The 26078-nt window shown below is 39.9% G+C and overlaps 1 protein-coding gene across 4 annotated transcripts in view; it reads left to right on the plus strand.

Annotated features, from left to right (window-relative positions):
- plxna1 (plexin A1) overlaps window positions 1-25459 on the plus strand; it is a 219682-nt gene extending 194223 nt beyond the window's left edge. Inside the window, exons 21-32 of one of the 4 annotated variants that reach the window (XM_014468382.2) lie at window positions 3467-3615; window positions 5036-5292; window positions 10490-10556; window positions 13848-13994; window positions 14161-14320; window positions 14673-14776; window positions 16003-16111; window positions 17184-17374; window positions 18904-19073; window positions 19234-19446; window positions 19534-19684; window positions 21013-25459. In XM_014468382.2, the coding sequence (XP_014323868.1) occupies window positions 3467-3615; window positions 5036-5292; window positions 10490-10556; window positions 13848-13994; window positions 14161-14320; window positions 14673-14776; window positions 16003-16111; window positions 17184-17374; window positions 18904-19073; window positions 19234-19446; window positions 19534-19684; window positions 21013-21108 (1814 nt within the window). In that variant the 3' untranslated portion in view covers window positions 21109-25459. The remainder of the gene's footprint in view (window positions 1-3466; window positions 3616-5035; window positions 5293-10489; window positions 10557-13847; window positions 13995-14160; window positions 14321-14672; window positions 14777-16002; window positions 16112-17183; window positions 17375-18903; window positions 19074-19233; window positions 19447-19533; window positions 19685-21012) is intronic. The other 3 variants (XM_023325775.1, XM_023325773.1, XM_023325776.1) reach the window with 3 other exon arrangements.
- The last annotated feature ends 619 nt before the right edge of the window (window positions 25460-26078 follow it).

Consider the following 26078-nt stretch of genomic DNA (forward strand, 5'->3'; position numbering starts at 1 on the left):
CCTCCTGTATTCAGCAAAATGAAATACCAACTTGTTTCTGTTTCAGAAATCACAAAACTTTACAAACAGAGCAAAGTACTCAGATATTCAGAGATATTTGTTGGCATCCCTGATAAAGATGTTTCAAACGTCTTAAAATCATTGTTTATTTCAGTTGCATAAGCTCACATAGAATTTTTTTTTTTTATCTCACCCTAATTTTGAATACACTGAATTAAGAATATTAAATGTGTCCAACCCAAAGAACTAAGAGGTTTAGAAGTTAATTGCATCACATTTTAGTATCAGATTGTGGAGTCTGGATCTTTGTCTTGATCAGTACAGGTATCAACTGATTCCAGTAATAAAAATGACATTGTCAGCAGAGGCCGACAATATTGCAATGGTGAGTTTCTAACTCCAAATAGGAGCATTAATTGAGTCATAGACATCAAATATTCTTCTGTGCTATGCCGTCTGATAAATGGCTAGGGAAACCGGTAACCAAGACAGTCGTAGACATGATATGACAACAGAATATATTTATAGGACCAGGAAAGTACTGCTGTATATTTTGAAAAACTGCCTGGAGGAAGTTGAAACATCAGATTGAGCTTCTCACACTGCATTAAAAGTGTTTGCTTGGGCTGAAGCAGCTCGAGGCTACATGAGCTGATGCATAACACACCTGCAACCTCTGAACAAACTGCCTCAAGACAAGTTGCTAGTGTGGGATTTAAGTAGCAGATTGTGATATTTCTTTTACATTCATCAGCCAGGCTGGTTTTTAAATACAGTAAAAACATCAGGCTTAATTTAAAATGCTGTATTAAAATTATCTTGTGATGTTGTGAGGCTTCAGCATTTCATACCCAGAGATTTTAGATGGCCTTTAAAGCAGAGGCCCTCAGATAAAGACATCAACACTTTTGTTTTTTCTTTGTAGCCACTTCACACCTCTCCCCCTGTCTTGTATTCATTTCCTGCCCTTTAGAAACTACCTGCAATCCCACACACATATACACTCACACAGCGGGTCACGCTGCGATTGGCTGGGGTGTGCCAACAGTAAGTCTACATTCCCCGACCCCGTCTTTTCCCAGCTGTCACTATTGTCTGCGAGAAGAAAGGTAGATGAACATGAACAAAGTGATGGATTGAAACGGGGAGCCAGATAAGGGAAAAAATCCCAGAGGAGGTTATGAAAAATGTGTGGAATGGAAGAGGTGTTTATAAAGAAAGAGGTTAAATTGGAGATAAAAACGATATGAGAAGAGGCAAATGCAGTGAAGAACTTTTTTTTTCTTATTTTACAACCACTGAGATTTTGAGTGATGAACCATCACAAAATAGTTAATTGTGAAGTTGAAGAAAAAATACATTTCCATTTCTTTTTTTCCAAATGAAAATCTTATTCAGATAAGTCAAATTGAATTCATTAAATTAATATGCTGGCGTTAGCATTAGCTGCCTATGCTGATCACCTGCGACTCGTACTTTTATCTTTAAAGAAAACTCGGTAACACTTTATTTGACGGGTTGTGAATAAGACTGTCATGACACTGTCATAAACATGACATAACACCTGTCATGAACATGAATGAGTCTTCATGAATATTTATGACTGTTATCATAAAGTGTCATTCGGTAAATCATGACACTTTTAATACAAAGTTGACGTCATTCAAAGTTATGACAACTTGACATTAACCAAGAAATCATGATCTGACATAAATTTATTATAAAAGTATTACTGATTAAACTTTAAAAATTATGTAGCTTTATGTTATTAAAGCATTTTGAATAATGTCAACTTTGAATTAAAAGTGTCAGGATTTACCGAATGACACTTTATGACAACAGTCATAAATATTCATGAAGACATATTCATGTTCATGACAGGTGTTATGTCATGTTTATGACAGTGTTATGACAGTCTTATTCACAACCCGTCAAATAAAGTGTTACCGAAAACTCTATCAAGAAAAGTTGTTGGCATGCAAAATATGTAAACACAATACATTAGATGCATTGTTGTGTTGTTTTGACAGTTAGCTTTTTTTATGTACTATAAACATGTTTTCAGAAACATCAAAATAGGTACCATGAAGTATACATTAAAAGTTCAAACTACAGATTTAAGCAAAGTAAAATCTAACAAAGAAATTATTTAAAACTTTGTAGATCCTTATATATACAAGGGCAATAAATTAAAGTGCAAATGTTTTCAGAAAGGATATCAACTTAATTGGTTTAGGTAAAAGTGCCAGTCTGTCATTAATCGGATCAGACGCTGGCTTCAGAATGGATATAGCCTCCTGCGACAAGGAAGAATCCACCACTGTGTGGGCACTAAAACCACACCAAATCTATTTGGCCCTACTCCATAAAGGCTAGATTGGTGGAGTGCACAACTAATAGTTTTCTTGTTGACAAATTCTCCCATTTGAGTTGTGGATTTTTGTGGCTCCTCTTGAGTTATAACCTCAATGCAGCTTCTCAGAAAAATGCTCTCCTTGCAAAACTCTGTGCCTGAAAATGATTTCACCACCAAACCAATCATTAGTGCACTTGTCCATTATATTCTGCCCGGTGTTGGTATGTCATATAAAATAGCAAAAAATATATATTGAAGTTTTTTGTCAAGGGACAAAATGTGAAAAAGTTCAAGGGGCCATGCATGAGAGACCATGTATTTTACCACAAAGTGAAGTGGGTGTAAAGTAGAGAGAGAAGTGGAGTACATGGGGAATCTGAAGGGAGGAAAGAAAGGAAGATTAAGAGGTAGAAATGTGACTTTAAAGATGTCACATTGATAGCAGGAGAGAGGGAGAAAGAGAGATGGGGAGGGAAGACAGGGTGACACGAGCCATCTGTTAGTCTGGGCTTTGGTTTATTTGTTTGGATTACGTATCAATGTGTGTGCCGTATTTCAGATGAGGCAACAGAGCACACAGACACACAGTTGTCCTAATGCCAGAGTTCCATATTTTGTCCTCAAGGAGTTTTCTATATAAAACACATTTGAGACAGTTTAACAAAAGTTAGGATATGTTTGAGAGTTTTTTTCCCCTATTAAAAGTAGTCGAGTTCAATGAATGGGGTCAGAACACATGCTGTCCGGGAGCTGAGAATGTGTACAAACACTGACATGCTTTCACATAAATCATCTGGGCGCAAGGGTGTGTGTTTAGCTGTGGGCCAAAGCAGAACAAATGTGTGTGTGTGTGTGTGTAACAGGAGTTTGTGAGGTGGCAGCATGTAATGTGTGGGTTCTAACACTCTGCACTCCCCTCCAGCTTCCCAGATCCAAACGCCTTTCCTCTATTCCACCTTTTAGTTTCTCTTTTTCTTCCTACTAGCCTCATATTTTGAGCTTTTTTGTCTTTGAAACATGAAAGATTTCAAAGTGCAATTACTTTTTTCTTGAGGATGGTTTATAAGCTCATTTGACATGTCTAAGCAATGTTCCTTGCCATTTTCGCAGCCTTTGCAGAGTTGCAGACAGACATCCATGAACTGACCCAGGAGCTGGATGGTGCAGGAATCCCCTTCCTGGACTACCGAACATATGCCATGAGGGTCCTCTTTCCTGGTATTGAGGACCATCCTGTGCTCAAGGAGATGGAGGTACGGGTCAGTAAAGAGCGCTCTGCACTCATGCACACCCACATACAAAATAAGCCTTATTTAACAAGTTTATATAGCAGTCACTTATATCCTTGTGACTTTGAAATAGTTAATTGGAATTAGTAAATTAGAGGTGGATTAGCCTGGCTACTGCCTTCACATGTAATTCCGCTTAAAAAAAAGTTCTTGCTTCCAGCTCAGTCTGGGCTTTGTCCCTTTCTCCTCTCCGGTTGGTTTTTGAGCGGAACAATCAGTGGTCAGAAAGAGAGGTTGTGAACGATGGCAATGACTGATGGTTCTCCAGCTGTTTACAAATCGTTTATATCTCGTCTGTAACTCTGTTACTGTTATCTGTTCAGTACCCAAAATGCATGATAACACAGGAACTGCTTCATTTCTTTCTTCAAAATAAGAGTCTTAAACATAAATAGAGGCTGTAGAGGTTTAAGCACATGTATTTTTATCTGGGAGTCATGATAATAACTTATACTCATTGCACCAGATGCTAATAGGAACGGTCCGGAAATATTGTATTAATATCCTGAGATAACGCTAGACCTCTTTAATTGACCACTTTGAGAATTAGCACAAATCTGAGGTGAGGTGTGTACAAGAAAAAAACCCTGGTTGGAATTTGAACCCATGACCTTCCTGCAATCTTGCAACAGTATTGCAAACCGCATCACCGTCCAGCCCGAAATGTTTACACCCTTTGGAAAATGCAGAGTTGTATTCCTCTGTCATGGCTGCAGGAGCAGGCCTTGGAGACATTCTCTATGTGCTTGTGCTATCAACTGTATTCCAAAGGGATAGTGTAACACAGCATTGGATTTTCATTTGTATGGCCCAGGCAATCACAGGCCACAGTGGTGCGCTAGCAGGCAGATCAATTTCTTATTACAGCATGAAGTTCACATTCTTTCTTCAAATCTGTGTTTGTGGCTCTCACAAGGGGAGGCCTGGCCATTGCTTTAAGATAGAAGAGAAAATGGCAAAGGGAGGCTTGCACCTGATGGTATAGAAAAAGAGGGTTGTGAGGAAAATGAGCAAGGCACTTTGTTCCGGAGATATTTACATACATGCGTGTAAAGGAACAAATTGAAGATTTATTTGTAGATGTACCCGAATTTTCACACGCACCTCATTTCACAACTATGCTTCACAATCAGTTCTGTTCTCTCAGTCGACTCTTGTTGTTCTTTTTCTATTTTTGTCTGTGACCTTTTCCAATTACTCCACACCTTTACCCACCCGCCTTCTTAGTTTCATATCCTTCATTTTTTTTCACATACTTCTCTTCTTCTCACCAAAAACCTGCTTCAGTTACACCGCCTTCATCTTTTTTTATTCTAACAATTGCCTTTTTGTCTCGTATTCTCCCCACTCTTCTCTATTTTCACTCTTTCTGTCTTCCCTTTTCCACCAGGTCCAAGCAAATGTGGAGAAGGCCCTGACATTGTTCGGCCAGCTGCTGACCAAAAAGCACTTCTTGCTGACATTCATCCGCACGCTGGAAGCTCAGAGGTCCTTCTCCATGCGAGACAGAGGCAACGTGGCTTCTCTCATCATGACAGCATTGCAGGGGGAGATGGAGTACGCCACGGGTGTCCTCAAACAGCTCCTGTCTGACCTTATCGACAAAAACCTGGAGAGCAAGAACCACCCGAAGCTGCTGCTCAGGCGGTAAGAAAAGGAGGGATGAACAGAGGGTGGGAGAGCAGCTAAAACGGCACCAAAACATGTCGGTTCTTCCAGAGCAGCTTCAAGTTAATGCCCTATGGACTGTGCCTGTGTGCGGGTTCAAATCTTTGTTTAGTCAACTCTTCACACATTCAGAGGGTCTTTTAGGAGAGTTTTTTTTTAGTGTAAGTTATCACTAATTGGCTAAATAAAAATATTTAGCTATTTGCTTTATTACTAAATTGATAACAGAGTAGCAAGCTGTTCAAAGGATACTTTAGAAATCCTGTTTGCATTTTGCCACGAGGCATAGCAGTGACACTTTGTACTTGTGGAAGAAGGGGCTCGGATAGGATGATGCCAAAACTAAACTTTATGGTGAATATCGCCAAACCAACACTGCAGTTCCCTGAACACAAAAATCACCAAGATAAAAGTTAGTGATGGCAGCATGATGCTGAAAACAAGGAAGCTGTCAAAATTGATGGGAACATTGTTGGAGCTAAATATAGACTAGGCAAACTGTAAAAACCTTAAAATCAAGATTTCTCTTCCAGCAGGACAACAACCTTAAAGATTCAGCTGGAGCGACAGTGGAAAGATTTTGATCAAAACATATTCAATCGTTAGAATGGTCCAGTTAAAGTTCAGAGCAAAACAACTGAGAATCTGTGGCAAGCCTTAACTCGAGTTATTTTTACAAAGTATTGTCAATATTGTCAGACTTTAGATGTTCAAAGAGGCCTGAGACATAAACCGTACACACTGCAGCTGTAATGTTGTTCAAAGTATTCACTCGTGTGGGCTAAATACAAATGCATGTCACACTTTTCAAATCTTAAATTTAAAAAACGCAAGCATTCATCCTTTTCCTTCTTCTTTAATGATGTTTTAGTTTTAGTCTATCACAAGAAATCCAAATTGAATACGCTGAAGTTTGTGGTTGTAGTGTGGCAAAATGGGGAAAACAAATTTAAGGGGTGTAAGTAGTTTTGCAAGGATCTGTGTTTGGGTTTTCTTAAGATGATAAAATCAAATGAAAAGAATATTGTCAAAAGCGGAGGACAGTGCGCTGTGAGATTGTCAGGCCAGTGATTTTTCCTGTCCTGATGGCCTGTGCTAAGAGAAGTGAATGCGAGGGACGGTGACTACGGCTTCTGAGGCGTTTGTGACTATACCTTGTCTCTATCTCTCGGCCCTGTCCCTGTCAGAGAGGATTACACCCCTGAGCACACATGCACTCCCACCGGAGCTGCTGCGAGACAGGCCGCCGTATCCCCTCTTCTTGCACTCTCAGCGAGAGACGTAGTTAGGGGAGGAAGTATGAGGAACAGAGCAGGTGTGAAGAACAGAGAGAGAGGAGGGCTTTGCTGGGGAAAGGAGAGAGATGAGCAATGGAGGAGAAAAAATTATGAGAGGTGAAAGAGGAAGAGGCAGCACGAGAAAGGTGGATGGAGCTCCAGGGACGCAGGGAAGTGGTGATTGACAGAAACAGAAGGCAAAATGTCTACAGGGAGATTTAGGCTTGAGGGAAATTGATGGGGGAGAAACATATAGAGGGAGAAGAGTACGGCTGTTGCACAGTAGAGCCGTCCAATATGGTGAGAGAGCCTAAAAGTAGGGAGAGAAAAGGAAGCTGCGACAGACAGCCATGAAAAGATACACATAGTTAAGGAAAGACACAATTAAAGAAATGGTCTGTCTCCAAATAAATTGGAATTAGACATTTAATGATAAAAAGCTACTTTTTTCCCCTCTCTTCCTCCACTCCTCGGGAAGATATTTAATTAAAAATCTAATCAAGAAATGACTCCGAGTCCGTGTGAAGCCTTTTTCCAATCTGCTCCTGGGGCATATAGTCACAACACACTGTCCCTGCTATTTGCAGCGGCGTCAGGAGCGGCGCTCATTAAGCTTATTAAAATTAATGCTAGACATTCTAACAGATATATAATGATTTTATTCATAGGAAACTGTTTTCTGTGTTAATTCTACTTCTCTTGCTGAAATATTCTCTTGCTTTGGACATATTTGTGTCTTCATTAAAAGTTGAGACCTGTGGGCATACGACCAGGAAAACATCACCTGCTGCTCTGTGTAAAGTCTATCAACCCAGTTTGTGGGTATTCAAGCTTCTCGATGCGAAAGTATACCCCAGCAGCATTTTCTGTCCCTGTTCACTGTCCTCTTTCATTCCTAGCACTTTCATTCCCCATTGCATCTCCTTTCATCTAATAGGTTTCTGACAGATGAATTAAAAAAAAGAGTGACATTCATCAAATAACACTTACCTGTCCAACCGGGAGGTTCCCAGAAATGCAAGAGTTCATCTCCCATCTTTGTCCATAGGCTCACACTGATTTCCCTCAAATAGTGGCCTACTTTTTCCTTTGTTCCATCGTTTTTTTTTCTGTTCTTCAGTTATCATGAAAAGCTTTTAACATTAGTGGAAGATTGACCAGAAAACAGCATATTTTGGACTGCATATTGACAGAGAATACATGACATTAAAAATTAATTGTTGTATGTTGAGAGGATGGTCCTGATAGCAATTAACCTACTTTGCATTACATTAAAAATGTAATCAAAATGTTAGAAAAATAAATAGCATAGTAATTTTCTAACAGTAGCACATCAGGGGAATGACGGGTCCCCATGTTGGACAACCCGTCTATCACTTCTGTCGCGTCCAAACTGGACAAAAACACAGTTGGAGATCTATTGGAAGTTCTTCATGATGATATGTATGTTCATATATGCACACTTCTGAACGAGATACTGTCCAGGAAAATGAAAAATATAAACCGGTTAACCAACATTTTTGTCCAAGATCTTAGCAGAATAGATGTCTATATACCTAAAATATAACCTGGTTAGGATAAAATTAGTTCCTATCTGAAGCTCAAGTTTAAAAACTACGAATATGGTTTCTTAATTAAAATACCTTCGTCTGGGCGTGCTGTGGTGGCGTAGGGGATACAGCGACCCACGTTTGGAGGCCTTGAGTCCTCCAAACGACTCAAGGCCGTTTGGAGGACTCGTGGCCGTCGTGGGTTTGATTCCCGGACCCGGTGACATTTACCGCATGTCTTCTCCCCTTCCCTTCCCCCTTTCCTGTCAGACTACTTTCATATAAGGGACACTAGAGCCCACTAAAGACCCCCTGGAGGGAGAAAAAATATATATATAAAAAATACCTTCGTCTGAAAAAATACACTGATACTGAAATGTCTGACCATATCGTACTCTCCAAGCATCCATACGCAAATTGATGGATGCATTTTACTGTCAAGAAAAGGACATTTTAAATGTTTAAAATTACAAACCGTCCACAAAATGTTTAATGTGACATATGTACTCTGAATGGCAGCAAATTAACAGCCTGCAAGAGATTAAGACTGACACTTTGTCTGATGTCCAATTGGTGACACATGCAGAGTTAAACACATCATTTTCAATGACAAGACGCTATTTTTAATCATGCCTTACTAATTCAGCTGCCAGATTAATAAATAGATACATTTGCTCATTTCCTGGCTTTTTCTTTTCCTTTTAGCATATGTTGGTTGGTCCATTAATTCTAGCTCCACTTGCTTTACATGAACAAGTCCTGAGAGAGTTACTGTCATAATTGTTAATGTTACAGGTTAGTTAAGCCGATTCCCTTATATAAGAAAATCTGACTTTGCTGAAACTGTTCTCAGGTGTTCAGAAAGTTGAACAGAATGCATCTGCTAAGAACTGTCCTTTTAATTGTTTTCTTTTTATTTCATTTAGTTGATGCTTCTGTTGTTTACGAAATAAGTAAATGAGCAGATGTTCCCCTCATAGCATTGCAAATTTATGATTAACAAGAGAGGTGATTGAATTACACTAATTGTTGTTTTTATAAGTGGGTTTGCTTATGGGAAGCAAGCCCACTTAGAAAAACAAAGGGAAAGCGAGAAGGGGCTTTAGCAATAAATGAAATGCAGGCATTTGTTCTGCAAAGCAATTTGGTTTTTAAAGGAGACCAGAGATTTACTGCATGGAGACTGATCGTGTCCTGCTGTATCTGATCGAAGCGTTGTTCAATGGGAACCAATTGTAGCTACAATACATGTGCATGTAAACATTAAAACGTAGAAATTATTCAAAAGATAATTCATTTGTGTAATTCAGTTTAAATAGTAAATCTATTTTATTGCATAGATTCATGTCACACAGAGTGCATATTTCAAGCTTTAGTTCCATTGTTTTTCATTTGAATTTTTCAGAGAATTAAAACATTGCATAGGACCAATAAAAAATACTTTTGATACAGATCATTGCTAAAGGAGTTAGCTATACACTGGTTTCTGCATCCAGGCATATTACTGGGAATGTAAGTGGAAAAAAACACTGGGGGAAAATGTACAACAGGGTAACATTACAGGCTTTTGCTAGAGGAGATTCACAGGAGCACAGACGGATCATAGACATGGGCTACAATAGTTGCATTCCTTGTGTTAAATCTCTCCTAAATTAGCCAAAACAAGAAAGGTGTCGTACCTTACCTTTAAGGTATACTCACAAAGGTACCAAGAAGCAGAGAGATACCAGAAGCAATGATGCAGATGCTGCTAAAGCATGACCACCCTCATGCCAAGCTGGACTGATGCAATAACTCATGCAAAAGGAGGCCAGAACATGTAAGATTTCATTTACTCTATACAGTGGATTTACTCTTCAGTACGCTGATATTTCAACATTAGAATCCTTACATTTATTGGTCTTATGTAATATTTTAAAATTTTTTGAAAATCAAATGTTTTGGGTTTTACTAGCTGTAGACCAAGATCATGAAATAAACTAAAATGAACAATGTAAATATATCTCTCTTTGTGTAACGAATCAATAAAATAAATGTTTTAATTTTGTAATCGAATTTTGGAAAGACATTCACTTTTGAATGCTATTCTAATTTATTGAGGTCTACCTGTATGAGCCGAGGATGTGTGTGTGGGTGTGTGTGTGTGTGTGTGTGTGTGTGTGTGTGTGTGTGTGTGTGTGTGTGTGTGTGTGTGCGTGCGTGCGTGCGTGCGTGCGTGCGTGCGTGTGTGTGTGTGTGCGTGTGTGTGTGTGTGGAGGGATATAAACATCTTTTGTCTCAGTCTCTTTACATTATTCTGTTGCTCAGACTCCAACCAATCAGATTAATCATTGTTTCCTTCTCTCGCAGGACTGAGTCGGTAGCGGAGAAGATGCTCACCAACTGGTTCACTTTCCTGCTTTACAAGTTCCTCAAGGTAAAACTGTCACAAGGATAAACACCGAACTTCTGGAGCGGTAGCAGCTCTGACACCCACTCACACACAGCTGCAGTATAAGAAAAGACAGCAGAGCCACACCTTGGCCTTTCATTTGAAAGACTCCCATTTCCTAACTGCATCTGCAGAAACTGAAGCCTCTTCAGACCCAGTCGGTGATATTGGTGTCTCTATAAGCCGTTCTCTCTTAGGATGTAGAATCGTATGTCTTTTTCTTGCTTCTTTCAATCTGTGTGTGTGTTTTTGCATCTTTGAATAATTCCGTCTGATTTCATATGAGAGGGAATCACTAAATGCTGCTAAATTCATGCGCTGCCTCCACTCAAATGTTGCTGGAGCTAATCAGTTAGCATTGGGGCTTTAAACACCCTGTCAGAACAGCAAGTCTGCTGGACAGCAAACCGGCCAAGCCCCAAGGGGTCCCAGTTAGCATCTGTGTATGAGAGTGTGTCGGGCTTGGATCTTGTGCTCATGTGTGTGAATTGGCTTCAAATGCGAGACTGGACAGCCGGAGTGGAGTTCAGTAAAAGGAGAGTGGGTTATGAGAGAAGCTGTTGGGGATTTATTCAGCAGCTGTGTTTATGAACTTTAGACCGGCCTAAGACAACAGAGGCAAAACATGAAAAAGGTGGAAAGTGTTTAGAGAAAGGCGAAGAAGAGGTGAAATTTATTCAGAAGAAGACGTTTTAGAAGCTGTAAAGGAAAAAAAAATAGAAACGCGGAGAAGGGGAGGGGGACGGAAATTGGAATGGAGAAAACACGACGGCTTTTATCCAACCTTTGCGACTCTGCTTTCTCCTGAGTTTTCAAGGGTCACAGAGAAGAAAGGCCCGGAACAATTTCAAGATTCAGCCAGGTGTGAACAGAGATGGGTAAAGGTCAAGTAGTGTTTCGGTGGGGCAGACGAGATGGAGCTTTTATCCATAAAAGGAAACATAGAGCAGAAGAACAAAAAAGAAATCTTCAATCCATTACCCTGTTCTTAAAGTTCACCTGTCCTCTTTTCTCTGGCCTGTTCGGGAGGGTCAGGGACCTCATGTTTTTGTTCTGTTTCTAAACCTGGAATTTCTGGTTGTTGCTTTTGGTGAAATCACACATAATTGCATAAAATTGGTTTTGTTTTGTTATTGCAAAAGAAAAAATGTCAACAAGGGAGAGGTAGCACTAAAGCCTGCACAGAGTCAGAGCTGCCGATTTGTACACTGGCAACATTTGAAGGAGACAGAAGGGCTGAGATTCGTATGCTGCTAGAAAGAGAGGACGTCTGCTGGTCTGCTGTGTTTTCACCGTTGGAGGCAGGCGGAGCTAGATGATCCCACAGAGTTCGTCTTCTAGCTCGCCAACATGGCTGTGTCCTGTTGATGTGCGAACCTGGTTGAAGGATGCAGAACAGGGAAATACTGTGCCATGCAAACATATTCACATTTCTTGAACTTTTCTGCATTTTGCGACATCGCAGTAACAGATTGTGTATTGTGGGTCTGCACAGTATTAGGTAAAAGTGAAATTTTATATAGTTGGCTAATGTCACATTAATGTGAACACGTATATTTAGATAAATACTTGTCCAAACTGTGGTAATGTCCTCATGTTGATGTTCATAGCAAACACTTACACCCCATAAGGAAAGACTTGTTGCTGTTTTGACCATGTAGCAACATAGACATATTTTATTAATAACTTGCACAAATATCTTAATATTCTCCTTAAGCTCTCATGCTTTTCTGCTGCTTAAAGTTTCACCAAATACATTACTGGCATGGTAAAGCTATTTTTTTTCATTTTAATTTGGGGAGTAGGAGAAATGAGAACGCAATGACTTTGTATTGCTTTTTAACCCCCATTAACTCTAATACCCCAAAATAGATTCCAGTACGATCAATCGAGACAATGGAAAACCAATATTACATATCACTCTGAAGACATGACTCATTGTGAAACATGGTGGTGGCAGCATCGTGATGTGGGGATGTTTTCATCGAGGACAAAAAAGTTGGTCAAAAGTGATGGGAGGTCATCTGGAGCTGAAGACAGAACATTCCTGCAGCCAAAATTGTTACAACTGCAAAACGAATGAGAATTAAGTTGATGGTTTGCTTTCTAGAAAAGGATTTCAAAATTTAAGTCCCTACATTTTATAAAACTGGTAGTTTCATCCCTCTGAAGGCTTTGAGCTGGTAGTGGTGCTACATTGTCTTTAGTTTATTTAGGGTTGTTGGAGTAACAGGGGTCAGATATTTTATATCAATCTTCACAATTATGTTCTTTCCTTGTGTCGATAAATTACTTACAGCCATTAAAAGACTGTGTAGTTTTTGGTTGTAACTTGACAAAATGAGAAAATTTATGAATGATTCTGCAAAAACCTAAGATGCATTTAATTCATCCATTTAAGTTGACATAGTTGGAAAGCATTTCACACTAATCATTCGAAGATCATCTGTAAATACACAAATTCATGCACATAGATGGTTTGAATCTATGTGATTTGAACGTAAATTTGATGTATGCAATTTAAGACAAAACCCATCTTAACAGAGAAGTGAAGTTTCCTTTTAGAGTGTCTTCAGATCTGAAATGATTCTGTATTTTATGAAACTGTACGTGGTGTGGTTATGGTTCCGTCTCCGTTTCTGAATGGCATTATTATATAAATAAGAAAGACGGCTAACGCTGCAAGAAACAGTGCCTGACTTCAAGAAGTGGTGTCGCAGGCAGTGCTTAGATGGCAGGGTCAGCTGAACAACTGGATGAAAAGGAGGGGAAAGTGAGCAGGGAGAGAGATGGAGCAACAGACAGGGGACCCCCACATCCCAGCGCTTGTTGCCTGGCTGACACGTCTCGCACACCAAAGTGCTTCTCCAAGCGTTTTCCAGCCCTCAGTCATTAACCTTCTATTAACTCCTCCATCAATTGCCACTCAGTCTCACTCACACTTTCTCTGATTCTTTTCCTCCTCCCCGCCCATTCAGTCGGTCCCTCGCACACAAATAGAGATTTTCACAGCGTGGTTTTTTTCTCGTTTTTTTCCCCCTCAGAGACGGGACTCTGGGGAGAGTTGTTCTGTCTGTTCTGTGCTGTTTGCCAACATTGGTCATGGCCTTGTCCTTTCCTGCTCTTCTTCTGCTGCCCTCAGAGAAGATTATAAATATAACTAGTAGAATGCTCAACAAAATTATCCATGTACCTTTTTTGCTAAAATGTTTTTGTAAAATTGCATTTATACAAAAGTCACATCAGATTCTATGTTTTTTTGGGGGGGGTTTTCAGGAATGTGCTGGTGAGCCTCTCTTCATGCTTTACTGTGCTATGAAGCAGCAAATGGAAAAAGGGCCAATAGATGCAATCACAGGCGAAGCCCGCTATTCCCTCAGTGAGGATAAACTCATCAGACAACAAATTGACTACAAAACTTTGGTCAGTACTCATGCAGTCTCGTAAACCCATTCTTATGCATGTAATCAATATAAATGTCTTATTTTTGTTTGGGTTTTTTTTTTTGCCTGAAACATAATTTATTCCTCTAAATTAGCCATTCCCACCTCCTACTCCATACGTAAAGCATTTTATTTTTTTCATGTAGACGCTGCACTGTGTGAACCCAGAGAATGAAAATGCCCCCGAGGTGACCGTGAAGACCCTTAACTGTGACACAGTGACTCAGGTGAAGGAAAAGCTGCTGGACGCTGTGTACAAGGGGACCCCGTACTCCCAGAGACCGAAGGCTTCAGATATGGATCTGGGTGAGGACTTGGCTAGAATAAAATGCTGCAAACACTTCGAGTTATCGCACTTGACAAAGGCGTGTTTCAGTGCGCGGGGGTGGGGGGTGGGGGGGGGGGGGGGGGGGGTGAAGAAGGAATCTTTTCAAGCGCTCTTTGAAGCTGTAGGGTGCCCTTCAGAAAAGAGAAGAGAATGCACACCTGGAAGAAAAGGAGAATAAAAGAAACATTTCAAGAGTTCTTAAAATTGCTCCTTTTCTTCAACAAAAATATCAAATTTCCTTGCATGCATTGTTGTTCTGAAGTGGTAAATTGGTGCAAACGTGTCCTTGCCTTGTTTGATTCCTTTTATCTGTTTTCTGCTTTCTGACAGAGTGGCGGCAAGGCAGGATGGCACGGATCATCCTTCAGGACGAGGACGTCACCACAAAGATCGATAACGATTGGAAGAGACTAAACACCCTCGCTCACTACCAGGTATCCAGCTGCAGAGATCTTCCATATATACAGTTCTATACGTCTTATTTCATCTGAAATAATTAGTCTAGTTAAAGTGCAATAGAGTGCAAAAGACTTAATCCAGCCCTAATTTTCTTACAGATTTAAACCATGAAATCAAACTTAATTGTAATGTGTTAAAGTTCTTTTTAGCTCATTTGCACTCCAGATTCTGGTCATTTTCAAAGTAGTGCATTTTGTCGTCATGTTAGTCTTAGCTATAAGTTATTCAGATATGAATAGCTCTTCAACTCAAAGAATAAATATGCGTTAAGTTTACTTGTCACTAGGACAAAGGTGAGATATGAGTATTTAACCATCATTCCTTGAGCTGAAATACCACAGTTATACAATTTACCGAGGGCTTTAAAACTAAAATTGCTTTTATTTTGAACAGAAAAGCAATATTTATTCCTCTTCTTCTGAAATAATGTAACAGATTTATGTTTTCTATAACATTATTTGTTAGTTTGATACTAAAACTTAGGAAAAAGTACCTACTAAATGTATTAATAGTTTACGGCCTTTGTAGTGTTACACAAATATAAGGGACTGATATTTATTGGTTAATAAGTTGTACTGTCTGCTGAGGTTACTAGCCTCCAATTAGCTGCAGTTTTCCCAACTGTAGTTTTTTACCTCAAAAAGTGTGATGTTCAATCCTGGTATTTTTACCCCAGGAAATGAAAACATGTAGCATTAGATTTTCTTCAACCAGGTGATTAGTGCTGAAGAGCAACAGGTGAAGAAGGGACATTATTGCATTACGCCATACTTAATGAAGCTGGAGAAAACTCTGACATTGTGACGCTTTTCTGGCATCTCACTAAAAGCATATCAGGCATGTTATTATATATATATTTTTTTGCTATTCTAAATTTGTAAATTTAAAACGTTTGCTATATGGTCATACGAGTAGCCTGGCCATACCATTAATCTACAAGCTGAGTCCCAAGGACCCAATAGCTGCTTGGTTTTTCATGCTCCAGTTGTTCAACCTGCTTTTATGGCCAAAAAAGGAGAAGCAAGAATGAAAAAGCAGCAGATGCCAATAAACACCTAAACCGGATCAGAAAGTCAATCGATTAAGGCCACTTTAAATCTGCCGAATTGGAAACAGATTCTAGAAAACATTTGGGGCGGTAAAGTCCTGTTGGTGGCCGTTCTGCTGTGCTGTAAAACTCAACTTGGAAATTGTGTTGCAGGTGACAGATGGCTCTGTGATTGCCCTGGTGCCCAAACAGAACTCGGCCTACAACATCTCCAACTCCTCCACATTCACCAAGTCCCTCAGCAGATATGGTACGAGAGAAGGTGTGTGTGTGTGTGTTATGTGTGTCTGTGTATATATTTGTCTGCGTGCACTACTGTCTGTGGGTTTGTTGTTTGTCACTGTCATTTGTGTGAACAGTGTTAAATGTATGAACTGCACCTCTCCACTGTAGAAAGAATGCTTGATCCATTTGTGGAACGGCAACAAGATATAAAATGATCAAAAGTGTTGGAGAAAGTATGTAAACAGTTTGCAGACAATTACAGAAATGCACCTTATTTCTTAGTTTTTGCTTTTTAGCAGTCTAATACTTGCTGCAGATATCTACTCGCACATACCCTGTTACCTTTACTCCGCCTGTCCCTGGTCCACATTCCCGCCTGTCGTCTCAAACCTCTCAATCCTTTCCTGCTTTGTCACACAAGTGACAAGCATTCGGAGTGAAAGTATAATGCTCTGTGTCACAAATATGGGATCATTGTTCGATAAATGGGGAGAGGAGGGAGGTGGAGGATGACAGACATTTTTATTCAGGAATGAAAGACTGACACAGCTGTCACCTTTCTAAAAGCTTTTAACTGAAGTGAGGGACACCCCACGGATGTGCTGGAAAGGTGCAGTGCAGATCTAAAGTTGACTTTTTAATTCAATGGAAAGGCTTGAACTGACTGGACCTGAGTTATTTTACAAATAATAATTGACAAATGTTTTAGTCTCTAGATGTGCAAAGCTGGTGGAACTACTAATGAAAGGACTTGTAGCTGTCATTGCTAGGATAATAAATACAAATGCAAACTAAAAACAAGAAGGTTTCTTTCTACTTTGCAATTACGCACTATTTTGTTTTGGCTTGTGACTAAAAATCCCTATGAAAAACATTATCGTTTTGGTATATTGCAAACATTTATTCTTTCAGTAAATGTACTCTAAACAGTGCTGCCCTCTCCACTAGAGGACGCTGTTTTCTGCACATATAGATTTACTCCAGTTGAAGTGATTATTTGAAATTCTCTCTCTGTCTTAATGATTCACTAAACACAACAAAAAAAAATCCAAGTGAAACTCCTAATTTCTCTCTATACATCTCACTGACCTTCCTTTAATCGTCTCCAGAGAGCATGCTGAGGACTGCCAGCAGTCCGGACAGCTTGCGCTCCCGAACGCCTATGATCACCCCTGATCTCGAGAGCGGCACCAAGCTGTGGCATCTGGTGAAGAACCACGACCACTCGGACCAGAGGGAGGGAGACAGGGGGAGCAAGATGGTCTCAGAGATCTACCTGACCAGACTGCTTGCCACTAAGGTAACAAGAAACCAATCCTCCCCCTTCGACACGGACCGTGTCATGTAGTCCATTTAAACCTGCAGTCTCTGTTGACCTTTGTTTGGCGGTGGTCTCAAAGCTCATTAACATTTTTCATAACCTTTTCCACAAAGACACACATATGTACAGTCTTAATTAGGAGGTTGACCTTTGACTATTGAGTTGTTAGCTTGGTGGTACTGGGCCCTCTGTTGGCGGCCTCTGAGCTTCTAGATCCAGGTCATTACGCACCATATTTCACCGTGTCCTCCAAAACACACAGATGTGAGAGCTGGTTGTTTTTATGCAGCAAGTTTTGTTCAGGTGGTAAACAAAGTGTTAAAAGTTATGTTTTGGGGTAAAAAAACCCAAAAAAAACCATTGATTAACCACTCAGCCCTACCTGAAGGGACAGTGAATACTTTTTTTTGACTCAATAAAACCCCTAATCTCATATATAAAATTAACTTTTTTGGGTCTCAACTTCTTCTAAAAACAGCCTGGGAGCTCAACAAATCCACACAACTGTTTTCTGGCAATAACTTTGTGTTTTCTGTGTCGTATTTACAATGAAAGCAATGAGAAGATCCATAGCCTCATTGTTCCTCTCCTCCTGATGGCTCCAGGAAGAATAGCTGTATTACCACAACCTCAATGAGGAAATGATTGAGGAGGAACAAAATGTGGGCAGCATGGAGCTCTGCAGTTTGCTTCTACTTATTACATCCCCCTCAGCCTTGTGTGTTTAGGAGGCAGATTTGTTAATGTGTTGGTACAAAACTGCAACTTGAATTTTCTGTCTGGTTTAAATGAAGTTTTTCAGAAAGTGGCCAGGTTGCTCGAAGGAAAGGCCTGTAGAAAATATAAAACAGTTTCAACTTCAAACAACTTTGTAAGGATTCAGTCTCTCCAGAGTTGTGTTATGTGGTAAAAAAAAAAAAAAAGAAACATGGCAGAGGAGCCTTAGGCTGAACTCCCATTGAGCCCCTTCCTGAGTACAGTAAAGACTACTGAGCACTCTCCATCATCACAAACTCTCAGGAAGCTGGAGCACTGAAAGCAAAACACTGTCATTCTTAAAAACCTTTTCCTGGCAGGTTGCGCCTGCAGCTAGATGGTGGAAGCCAATTCAGCTGCAACACAATAGGTCAAAGTGGGATACTCGTTTTGGGTTAGGACCGACTTCTTAATTATTAATTAAGCATAACCCAACAGATCACTCCCGGAAAGGGATAGAATGGTATGAAAAAATTGTATTATAGTTGATGTGTGCACATTTACCAGGTTTATCAATGTTTAGAAGGTTCCTACAGTCTGTAAAGTCTGGAAACATTCAGAAGTTGATTTGAGCGTTTTAAACATTTGAATAAGAAGAAGCTTCCTTCTTTATTCAGACTTTATTCCGAATGTTGTCGTTTGTTAGAAGTTGCCTGTCCATTTAGAGTCGAATTACCGTCTGTATCAGTTTTTAATCATAACATTCTGTCTGGTATTGTCTCACGACTGCTTCCCAACCTTCTCTTGTTCAGGGTACCCTCCAAAAGTTTGTGGATGACTTGTTTGAAACCATCTTCAGCACAGCACACCGGGGCAGCGCCCTGCCGCTCGCCATCAAATACATGTTTGACTTCCTGGACGAGCAGGCGGACAAACACTCCATAACAGACCCTGACGTACGGCACACTTGGAAGAGCAACTGGTGAGGGAAAATGCAGCAGCATTGACTGTCGTCTTCGTCTCTTTGCCCTTTCTCAGTCTTAGTGTGGATGCTCTCTCTGAAATACGCCACCTGGTTCTAACACCACACGTCTTTCTCTCCATTCCTCCACCTCCACCTCGTTTCCCCTCCATCCCTGTAGTCTTCCACTAAGGTTTTGGGTGAATGTGATCAAGAACCCGCAGTTTGTCTTTGACATCCACAAGAACAGCATCACAGACGCTTGCTTGTCTGTGGTGGCTCAGACATTCATGGACTCATGTTCAACATCAGAGCACAAACTGGGGAAGGACTCTCCTTCCAACAAGCTGCTTTATGCTAAAGACATCCCCAACTACAAGAACTGGGTTGAAAGGTGAGTCAGTTTGATGGAATTTATGGCGAATACTTCAAGATTATTTCCAGCACTTCAGGCTGTAAGCTCCTGTTCGGGTTTTCCCAGGTACTACTCGGACATCTCCAGGATGCCCGTCATCAGTGACCAGGACATGAGTGCCTACCTGGCAGAGCAGTCCCGGCTGCATGCCAACCAGTTCAACAGCATGTCAGCTCTACACGAGATCTACTCCTACATTGTCAAGTACAAAGATGAGGTCAGATTAGATGTTTTTCCTATTAAACAGTTCCGAAATTTGATAACCAGCAAATCAGGAAACAATTTTAGATTGACAACCAAGATAACGATATTGGTTGCGATCACCTACTTTTTCCTCACTCTTCTTTATTTTGTTGTTGTTGTCGTTATGTCAACTCTTTCAAATCTTTCTCTTTCAATAAGCTCTCCATTGTTTAATGTCAGGTATGGATGTTAAAAGCAGTAAAAGTACATCCAACCTACTATATGGTTTCTGCAAGATCTTAAAAAGGCCATAAGACATTCTGCAATTGCCCAGATTTATTTTTAGATAAGAATAAATTTCTACATGTATTGTATCATTGCTTCTATTATTTTTTTTAATGTGTTACTGGGATTTCTTTGTTGTGCGATTTTTTGCTCTAGCTGAGGAATTTAGCTGTTTTTGGGTGATTTGGAGAAGTTTAGGCAATTAAAATCCAACACAGAGATTTTAATGATTTGCTTGTTGACTCGTTATGAAGCTCATCCTATAATTAATCTATCAAAGTTAAGAAATGTAGGTGTGAAAGCACTCAAGTTAAATTCCAAAAAACACAGATTAACTTTAAGTTGTCAAGTGAGTTAGAAATTGCAATTTTCATAACTTAAAATTTTTCAAAAGAAAATGGTAACCTTCACAGGAAAAGAGGAAGAAAAGTAAACCACCACAGGTAGCAAGGTGGAAATAAAACATTAATTGAGGACAAAACAGTGCCCTGGAGGTCAGAACGTTGTATTAAGTCCAAGATTGACCGGTATCTTTCTTGTGAAAACAACACAAAAACTCCTTGTTTTAAATAACTTGGCTTTATTTGTTTAGACTGTTTATGTCACAAAGACAGGAAGGAATCCCACCCTAAGCTGCTGGAACGCTGTTCTGTGTCAAAAGTGAAGTCGATACTGCAATGGTTTATATTAGTTTATATTAGCTTGTGTTGTGACAGTCTGGCGACCTGTCCAGGGCGAACGCCGCCTCTCACCCCAAACGTTCCCTGAGGATAGGCACCAGCACCCCTCCCGACTATAGTAGGGACAAGGGGGTACAGAAAATGGATGGATTAGCTTGTGTTTCATCAGTGCTGAAACAACATTTTAAAGGCATTTGGTCTTCTTATGAATATGGCTCTAAAGTAGTTGAAGGCTTGCTGGTTCAGTTTTCTTCTACGATAAAATGAGAAAAATTCAGCGGCTTACTTGAAAACAAGAGTTTATTCAACGCCAGCCTTCAAAAGACCACGCATGCTGTGAAAACCGAGGCTGATGCATGTTTGACATTGGCTGACTTGCTCTCCTTTCTATTTTCAGATCTTGTCAGCTTTGGAGCGGGACGAGCAGGCGAGGAGACAGAGACTGAGGAGCAAGCTGGAGCAGGTCATCGACACAATGGCCCTGGCCAGCTGAGGACAATCCACCTGCTCCTTCTGCTCACTACTCGTCTCCATCTGTTGCTCTGTCTCCCTTCGCTCTTCTCAGACAACAAACAAACAAACAAACGAACAGAAAGAATCCAAACCCCAGAAACACGAACTGCAAAAGGACCGAAGCAGTATACTCCGGACTCGGGCCGGGGTTCGGCGGAGATGGACGGGCCTGTGTACGCTTACATGTGTATGTTTGTGTTCGTCTGCAGCCCCGGCGCGGCGCGGCGCAGCGCGGCTCATGGGCTTGTGTCTGTGTGAGAGACACTTGGACTCCAGACAACTTCACACACTCTCATACGTGGAGAACAAGTCCTTGACAGCATTTGATTATCGTGGATGTTGGTGTTTGTGGTTTGCTTGAGTTTTTTTTTTTTTTTTTTCCTTTTGGATTTCAGAAGAATTAGTCATTATGACACCGATGATGATCAGGAAAAACGACAGAAGCTCAGACTCTCTACACATGGTGTCATGAACAGAGCGGAGCAATCTGTTGGAGCCAGTGAAGAGTGGCTTGGAAGGTCATGTGACTCAGTCGTCACGCTTTAAATTTTTTTTTTTGTATAAATGTAATCAACTGCCCACTCTTTGATCTCTCGCCACTTGTATTACTGCTGAATTTGCACAATTTACAGAAAGGTTACAAAGCAAGACTTATATAGATATTATATATAAATACAGTTTTTAATGAAAGATTAGGGAGAAAACATTTTTGTTGTTCTTTTTCATTTAAACCGACAAATACAATAAAAACAAACCAGTCAAACACGATTTGCTACTTGAAGTACAGAAGAAAAGACTCAAAAGTAGGCAGAAAATGAATGAAAAAAAAAGCAAAAATAAAAAAATTTGTACTGTGCCATGTTTTCTTTGAATGTTGTTTAGTGCAGAGACATTTTGTTAGATGGAATGTGATACAGTCTGACTTATAAATATGAAAATTGCCTAGTGACTGAAAAGAGCTGATCGAGATCATCGTTTGAATGTGGAAGTAAACATAGCGACAGACAAAAGCTTCATTAAGATGCTGTTTGGATTCAGGCGGTGCAATTTGTTGGTTTTCAAAAGCCAAATATCACACAGTAGCTAGTTAATCGTTAGCTTCCAGCTCCTCAGCAGCTTTTGTCTAAGCTGATTGATCTGTCATTTACTGACTGAGCAACGAAGCGGCTACGTTGCACTACCTAAAATATTTTACCGTAGTTTTCCCCGATGCTTCGCAAACATCACACGGCTGCATCTCAGTCATTTAAAGCATTTTTGAGTAACGATAATCAGTAACTTAAGCTCATATTTTATACAGATTTATTGTACACGGAGAAATGTTTTTCAATTTATTTCTGTTACCTTTGATGACTGTGGTTTACAGCTTATGAAAACCTCAAATTCTGCAAAACAAATATGTCCATGTGAGTCAGAATTTGGCTGGAATTACTACATCAGTGCATCGGGGCATGGAGCAACACTCCTATCCTTTAGGTGATTTTGACATAATCTGTGATTCAGGACTGAAATGTACTGTTGTAGCCCAAGTCCTAGAAGCATGTGTGTGAAGGCTCATGAAGAATTTGAAGTCCAAACCCAAAACGCTCTTTCCTTCGCCATCTTTTGTCCACCTTTTTCTGTCATTTTTTTTCTTCCTTCCACTCAGTTTTCCCTCAGTAGGTTTGAACGCAGCACTCTGATCGTATCGTTCCTTTAACAATGACCTTGTGTGGCGTTCTTCCCCCATGCAGTGTGTAAATGTCAGCATCTCAACAGTCTTCCCCATGACTAATGAGTCTACAAAATTACATTTCTGTTTTAAAAACTATTTTTATTTGATTATATGTAATATTATTTTATAACAACCTGAATGGCTGGTTTTCATTCTCTGTAACCTCCGATTGTCAAAATGAACAGAAACAAACTGTTTTAATCTATCACTCTGCATATGGTGAATCTTTATGAGTTTCACTTTTTGTCTTGAAATATTGAAGCAAATGAAGTTTTCAAGTCTTCTTATTTACTGAGATGCAGCAGCAATCAAGACTCCACCGCTTGCTACTTTCTGTTTACCCTTACTGAGAGAGTTATTCGTTTTCCCAAACTCTTGGTGCTTACAGACTACTACTATGAGTTCAGGTAGCATTTAGCTTTGCCCCTTAAAAAGTAAAACTAAGTCAGAAAAGCTGTTTTCATCCTCCAGCCATTATTCCCCAGCATTCCTCTGTGTTAATACCCCCCTAAAACGGGGCATGGAAAAGATCAACTGAGCATTTCTCTCCACCTCTAAACTTCTGAATTTGAGATATGGGTTTTAGCTTTTTATCCACACTGAGGTTGTAGAAGCAGCTCTGTTCATTAGCCACATCAGGCTGGGTAATCCTCTCTTCAGCCTGCAGCTCTTGTTTTAAAACTAGCCTATTGCCACGTGTGGCTTAAGCTTTTTTATATTGCTTCTCTCTTAAGAGGATTTCTGTTTCCCTTTATTTTTTTTTTTTTTTTTAGGCCTTGACGTCATAGTTTTTGACCTTGTGGTGAGAATTTTGCTTTTTTATTTCTGCTTGCCGAGAAACCAAACTGTGGTCTGTATAATGTTTTTGTTAATGTTTTCATTTGTAAATTGTATACTTTTTCATAATGAACAAAAGCGGTTCACCATTTTTTTTCTTATTTTGTTTTTTTGGTTTTGGTTTTGGTTCTGTTTCGACATGTAAATTGTACATTTTTACGGTACATGGAAGAGAAAAAAAAAATTTCTTCAGCTTGCCGGAAGTTGAAGTACTTGACTGAACTCCAGGTTTTGTTTTCCCTGATCTGAAGGATCGGAGTGAAACGGTTCCTCGGGTCAGATGAGCCTCTGTGTCGTCGTGATGGAAATGTGACTTGCTGCTTTAACTCTTGTACCTTTGTTTTTCTATCCAACATTAGGGCTGTCATCATGAATGCTGTCGCTGTTCAACCCAACCACTTTGTTTACCATACATGTCTGAGAACTGACATGCGTCACAACCTGTTTTTAACTGGAAACTTGTTTGAATTTGACTGTTTACCCTGTAGACTGTAAGCAAACAAGCCTACCCATGCAATAATGGAAAATTGTCTGTTTTAGATCCAAACATTGGCTTTTATGTCACTCCTGTTAGATGGAATATGGGACAAAACACTCCACAATAATCTGATTTGTTAAATATAGCTTTCTTTGTGCTGTCAGCAGTTGGTGCTTTGTATATGAACAATATGGCTGACTGCCCAGGACGCCCTTACTCTAGGGGGCGGCACAAGCTATCCCCATCCCATGAAATGCCCTCAATAAGTTTTCTTTAGCCTTTTTCCATGTTCAGTGTGTAGGAAGTGTGTGAAAAAGTTTGTGGACAGTGTAAACACTGTACTGAAATATAGTGCCACCTTGTGGCATGTTAACTAGGTTAAACTTGATTATTAATTTTTTAAATAAATAACTTCCTCTACACTTTGAATTCGAGTCTTTTAAGGATTCTGGGATGCATTTGGTCATATCTAGTTCAAAATCTAAAATCACAAAGTCTAGGGTTATTGTGGTTAATTTACCCATGAACATTCACTGTCTCTTTCCTCTGACTTTTTGCTGCATTCTAACATTTTTGGTGCTCTTATTGTATAAATAACATGGCATGAAAATAGATTGCTGAAGCTCAGATGTGCAGCAAAGGGCCCTCTGTTGACTGATGTGTCTAAGTGCAGGGGACAGAATCAGCACACTGCTCAGTATCCAGCTGGCGATCTGTCGGACTCGTTAAAAATAGTTCAACCTTCTCAGCTTTCTTTATTTTTGATTCTGTTCGTGTCATCCTGACTGAATACGGAGGTCAGATTCATTTATCACTTTTTCATGGTTACTTGCTTTTTTAAATTGACCTGCTTTGCAAGTCTAAACCATTTTGCCGGCTCCTCCATCTCTCATCTTGCGTTGGTTAATATGGCCGATGATTTGCATTTACTGTAACTGAGGTGGTGGAATGTCTAAAAGTGTGTGTCATCTGAAGCACCGCCATCAACAACCAAGTTGCAGCTCTTCACAAGAAACTCTTTTTTTGTTTTTTGCTGGATTTCATGCCTCAAAACTTAGAAATATGTCAGATTTTACAGTTCCACTTTCAGGTTGGGTGGACTCAGCACACAGTGGTGTATAATTCTTTACTCTTTTGGTCGTTTTTGGCCCTTTTTTTAAAGAAAAAAAAAATGCTGAATCAAAGTAAGACCTGGTTTCCAGTTGGTTTTCCTGCTTTCCTTTCCATCTGGAAAATACCTTTTTTTTCCCCCCTTAGTTTTGTCCCAGAGTGGTTGTTCCTTAGGATCCATGGAAACACAAAGCAAATGAATTTCAGATAGTCGGCAAGAGAATTTTAATACTTCAATTACTGATGCTTTTTTAGAGTTTCAGACTTGAAGCGACTGTCACGAGTTTGCAGGTTAACACTCATTGTGTAAATATTATGTTATTTCCTATTTTGCAGATTTACTACTTGTAAATAAACACGCATCAAGAAGAGATTAAACATTTTTTGCTAAAAAAAAAAAAGTTGTGGCTTGACGTTTTTATTTTGAGGTAAGCTTACACAATTTCCGTAGAAAGTTGTAATTGTTGTTTTAGGTGTGAAGAAACCCAAATGCATTCCAGCGACTCATCTGTTCAACCAAACAACCACCTGGCATAATTAGACACATGTCCACGGGGGAACAAGACTAGGTGGAGTTTGTTGAACTCTGCATGGACTTTTGTGTTTTGGTCACAGTCCTCCATGAAATTAAATATGAACATGTGGAAAGAGCTGAAATCTTGTAAGTATGACAAAGGAGCTGTGATGCTATTGGCCTGGGAAGCTTGTTAGAGTGCATAGCAACATGAAGACTACAGCAATAAACTCACTGATATCTGTCGGTCTGCAACGGGTTACAAAACCTCTCACAACTTTGGGCAGCCAATGAGTC

The sequence above is a fragment of the Xiphophorus maculatus genome, chromosome 20 (assembly GCF_002775205.1).
Source record: "Xiphophorus maculatus strain JP 163 A chromosome 20, X_maculatus-5.0-male, whole genome shotgun sequence".
NCBI classification, from domain to species: Eukaryota; Metazoa; Chordata; class Actinopteri; order Cyprinodontiformes; family Poeciliidae; genus Xiphophorus; species Xiphophorus maculatus.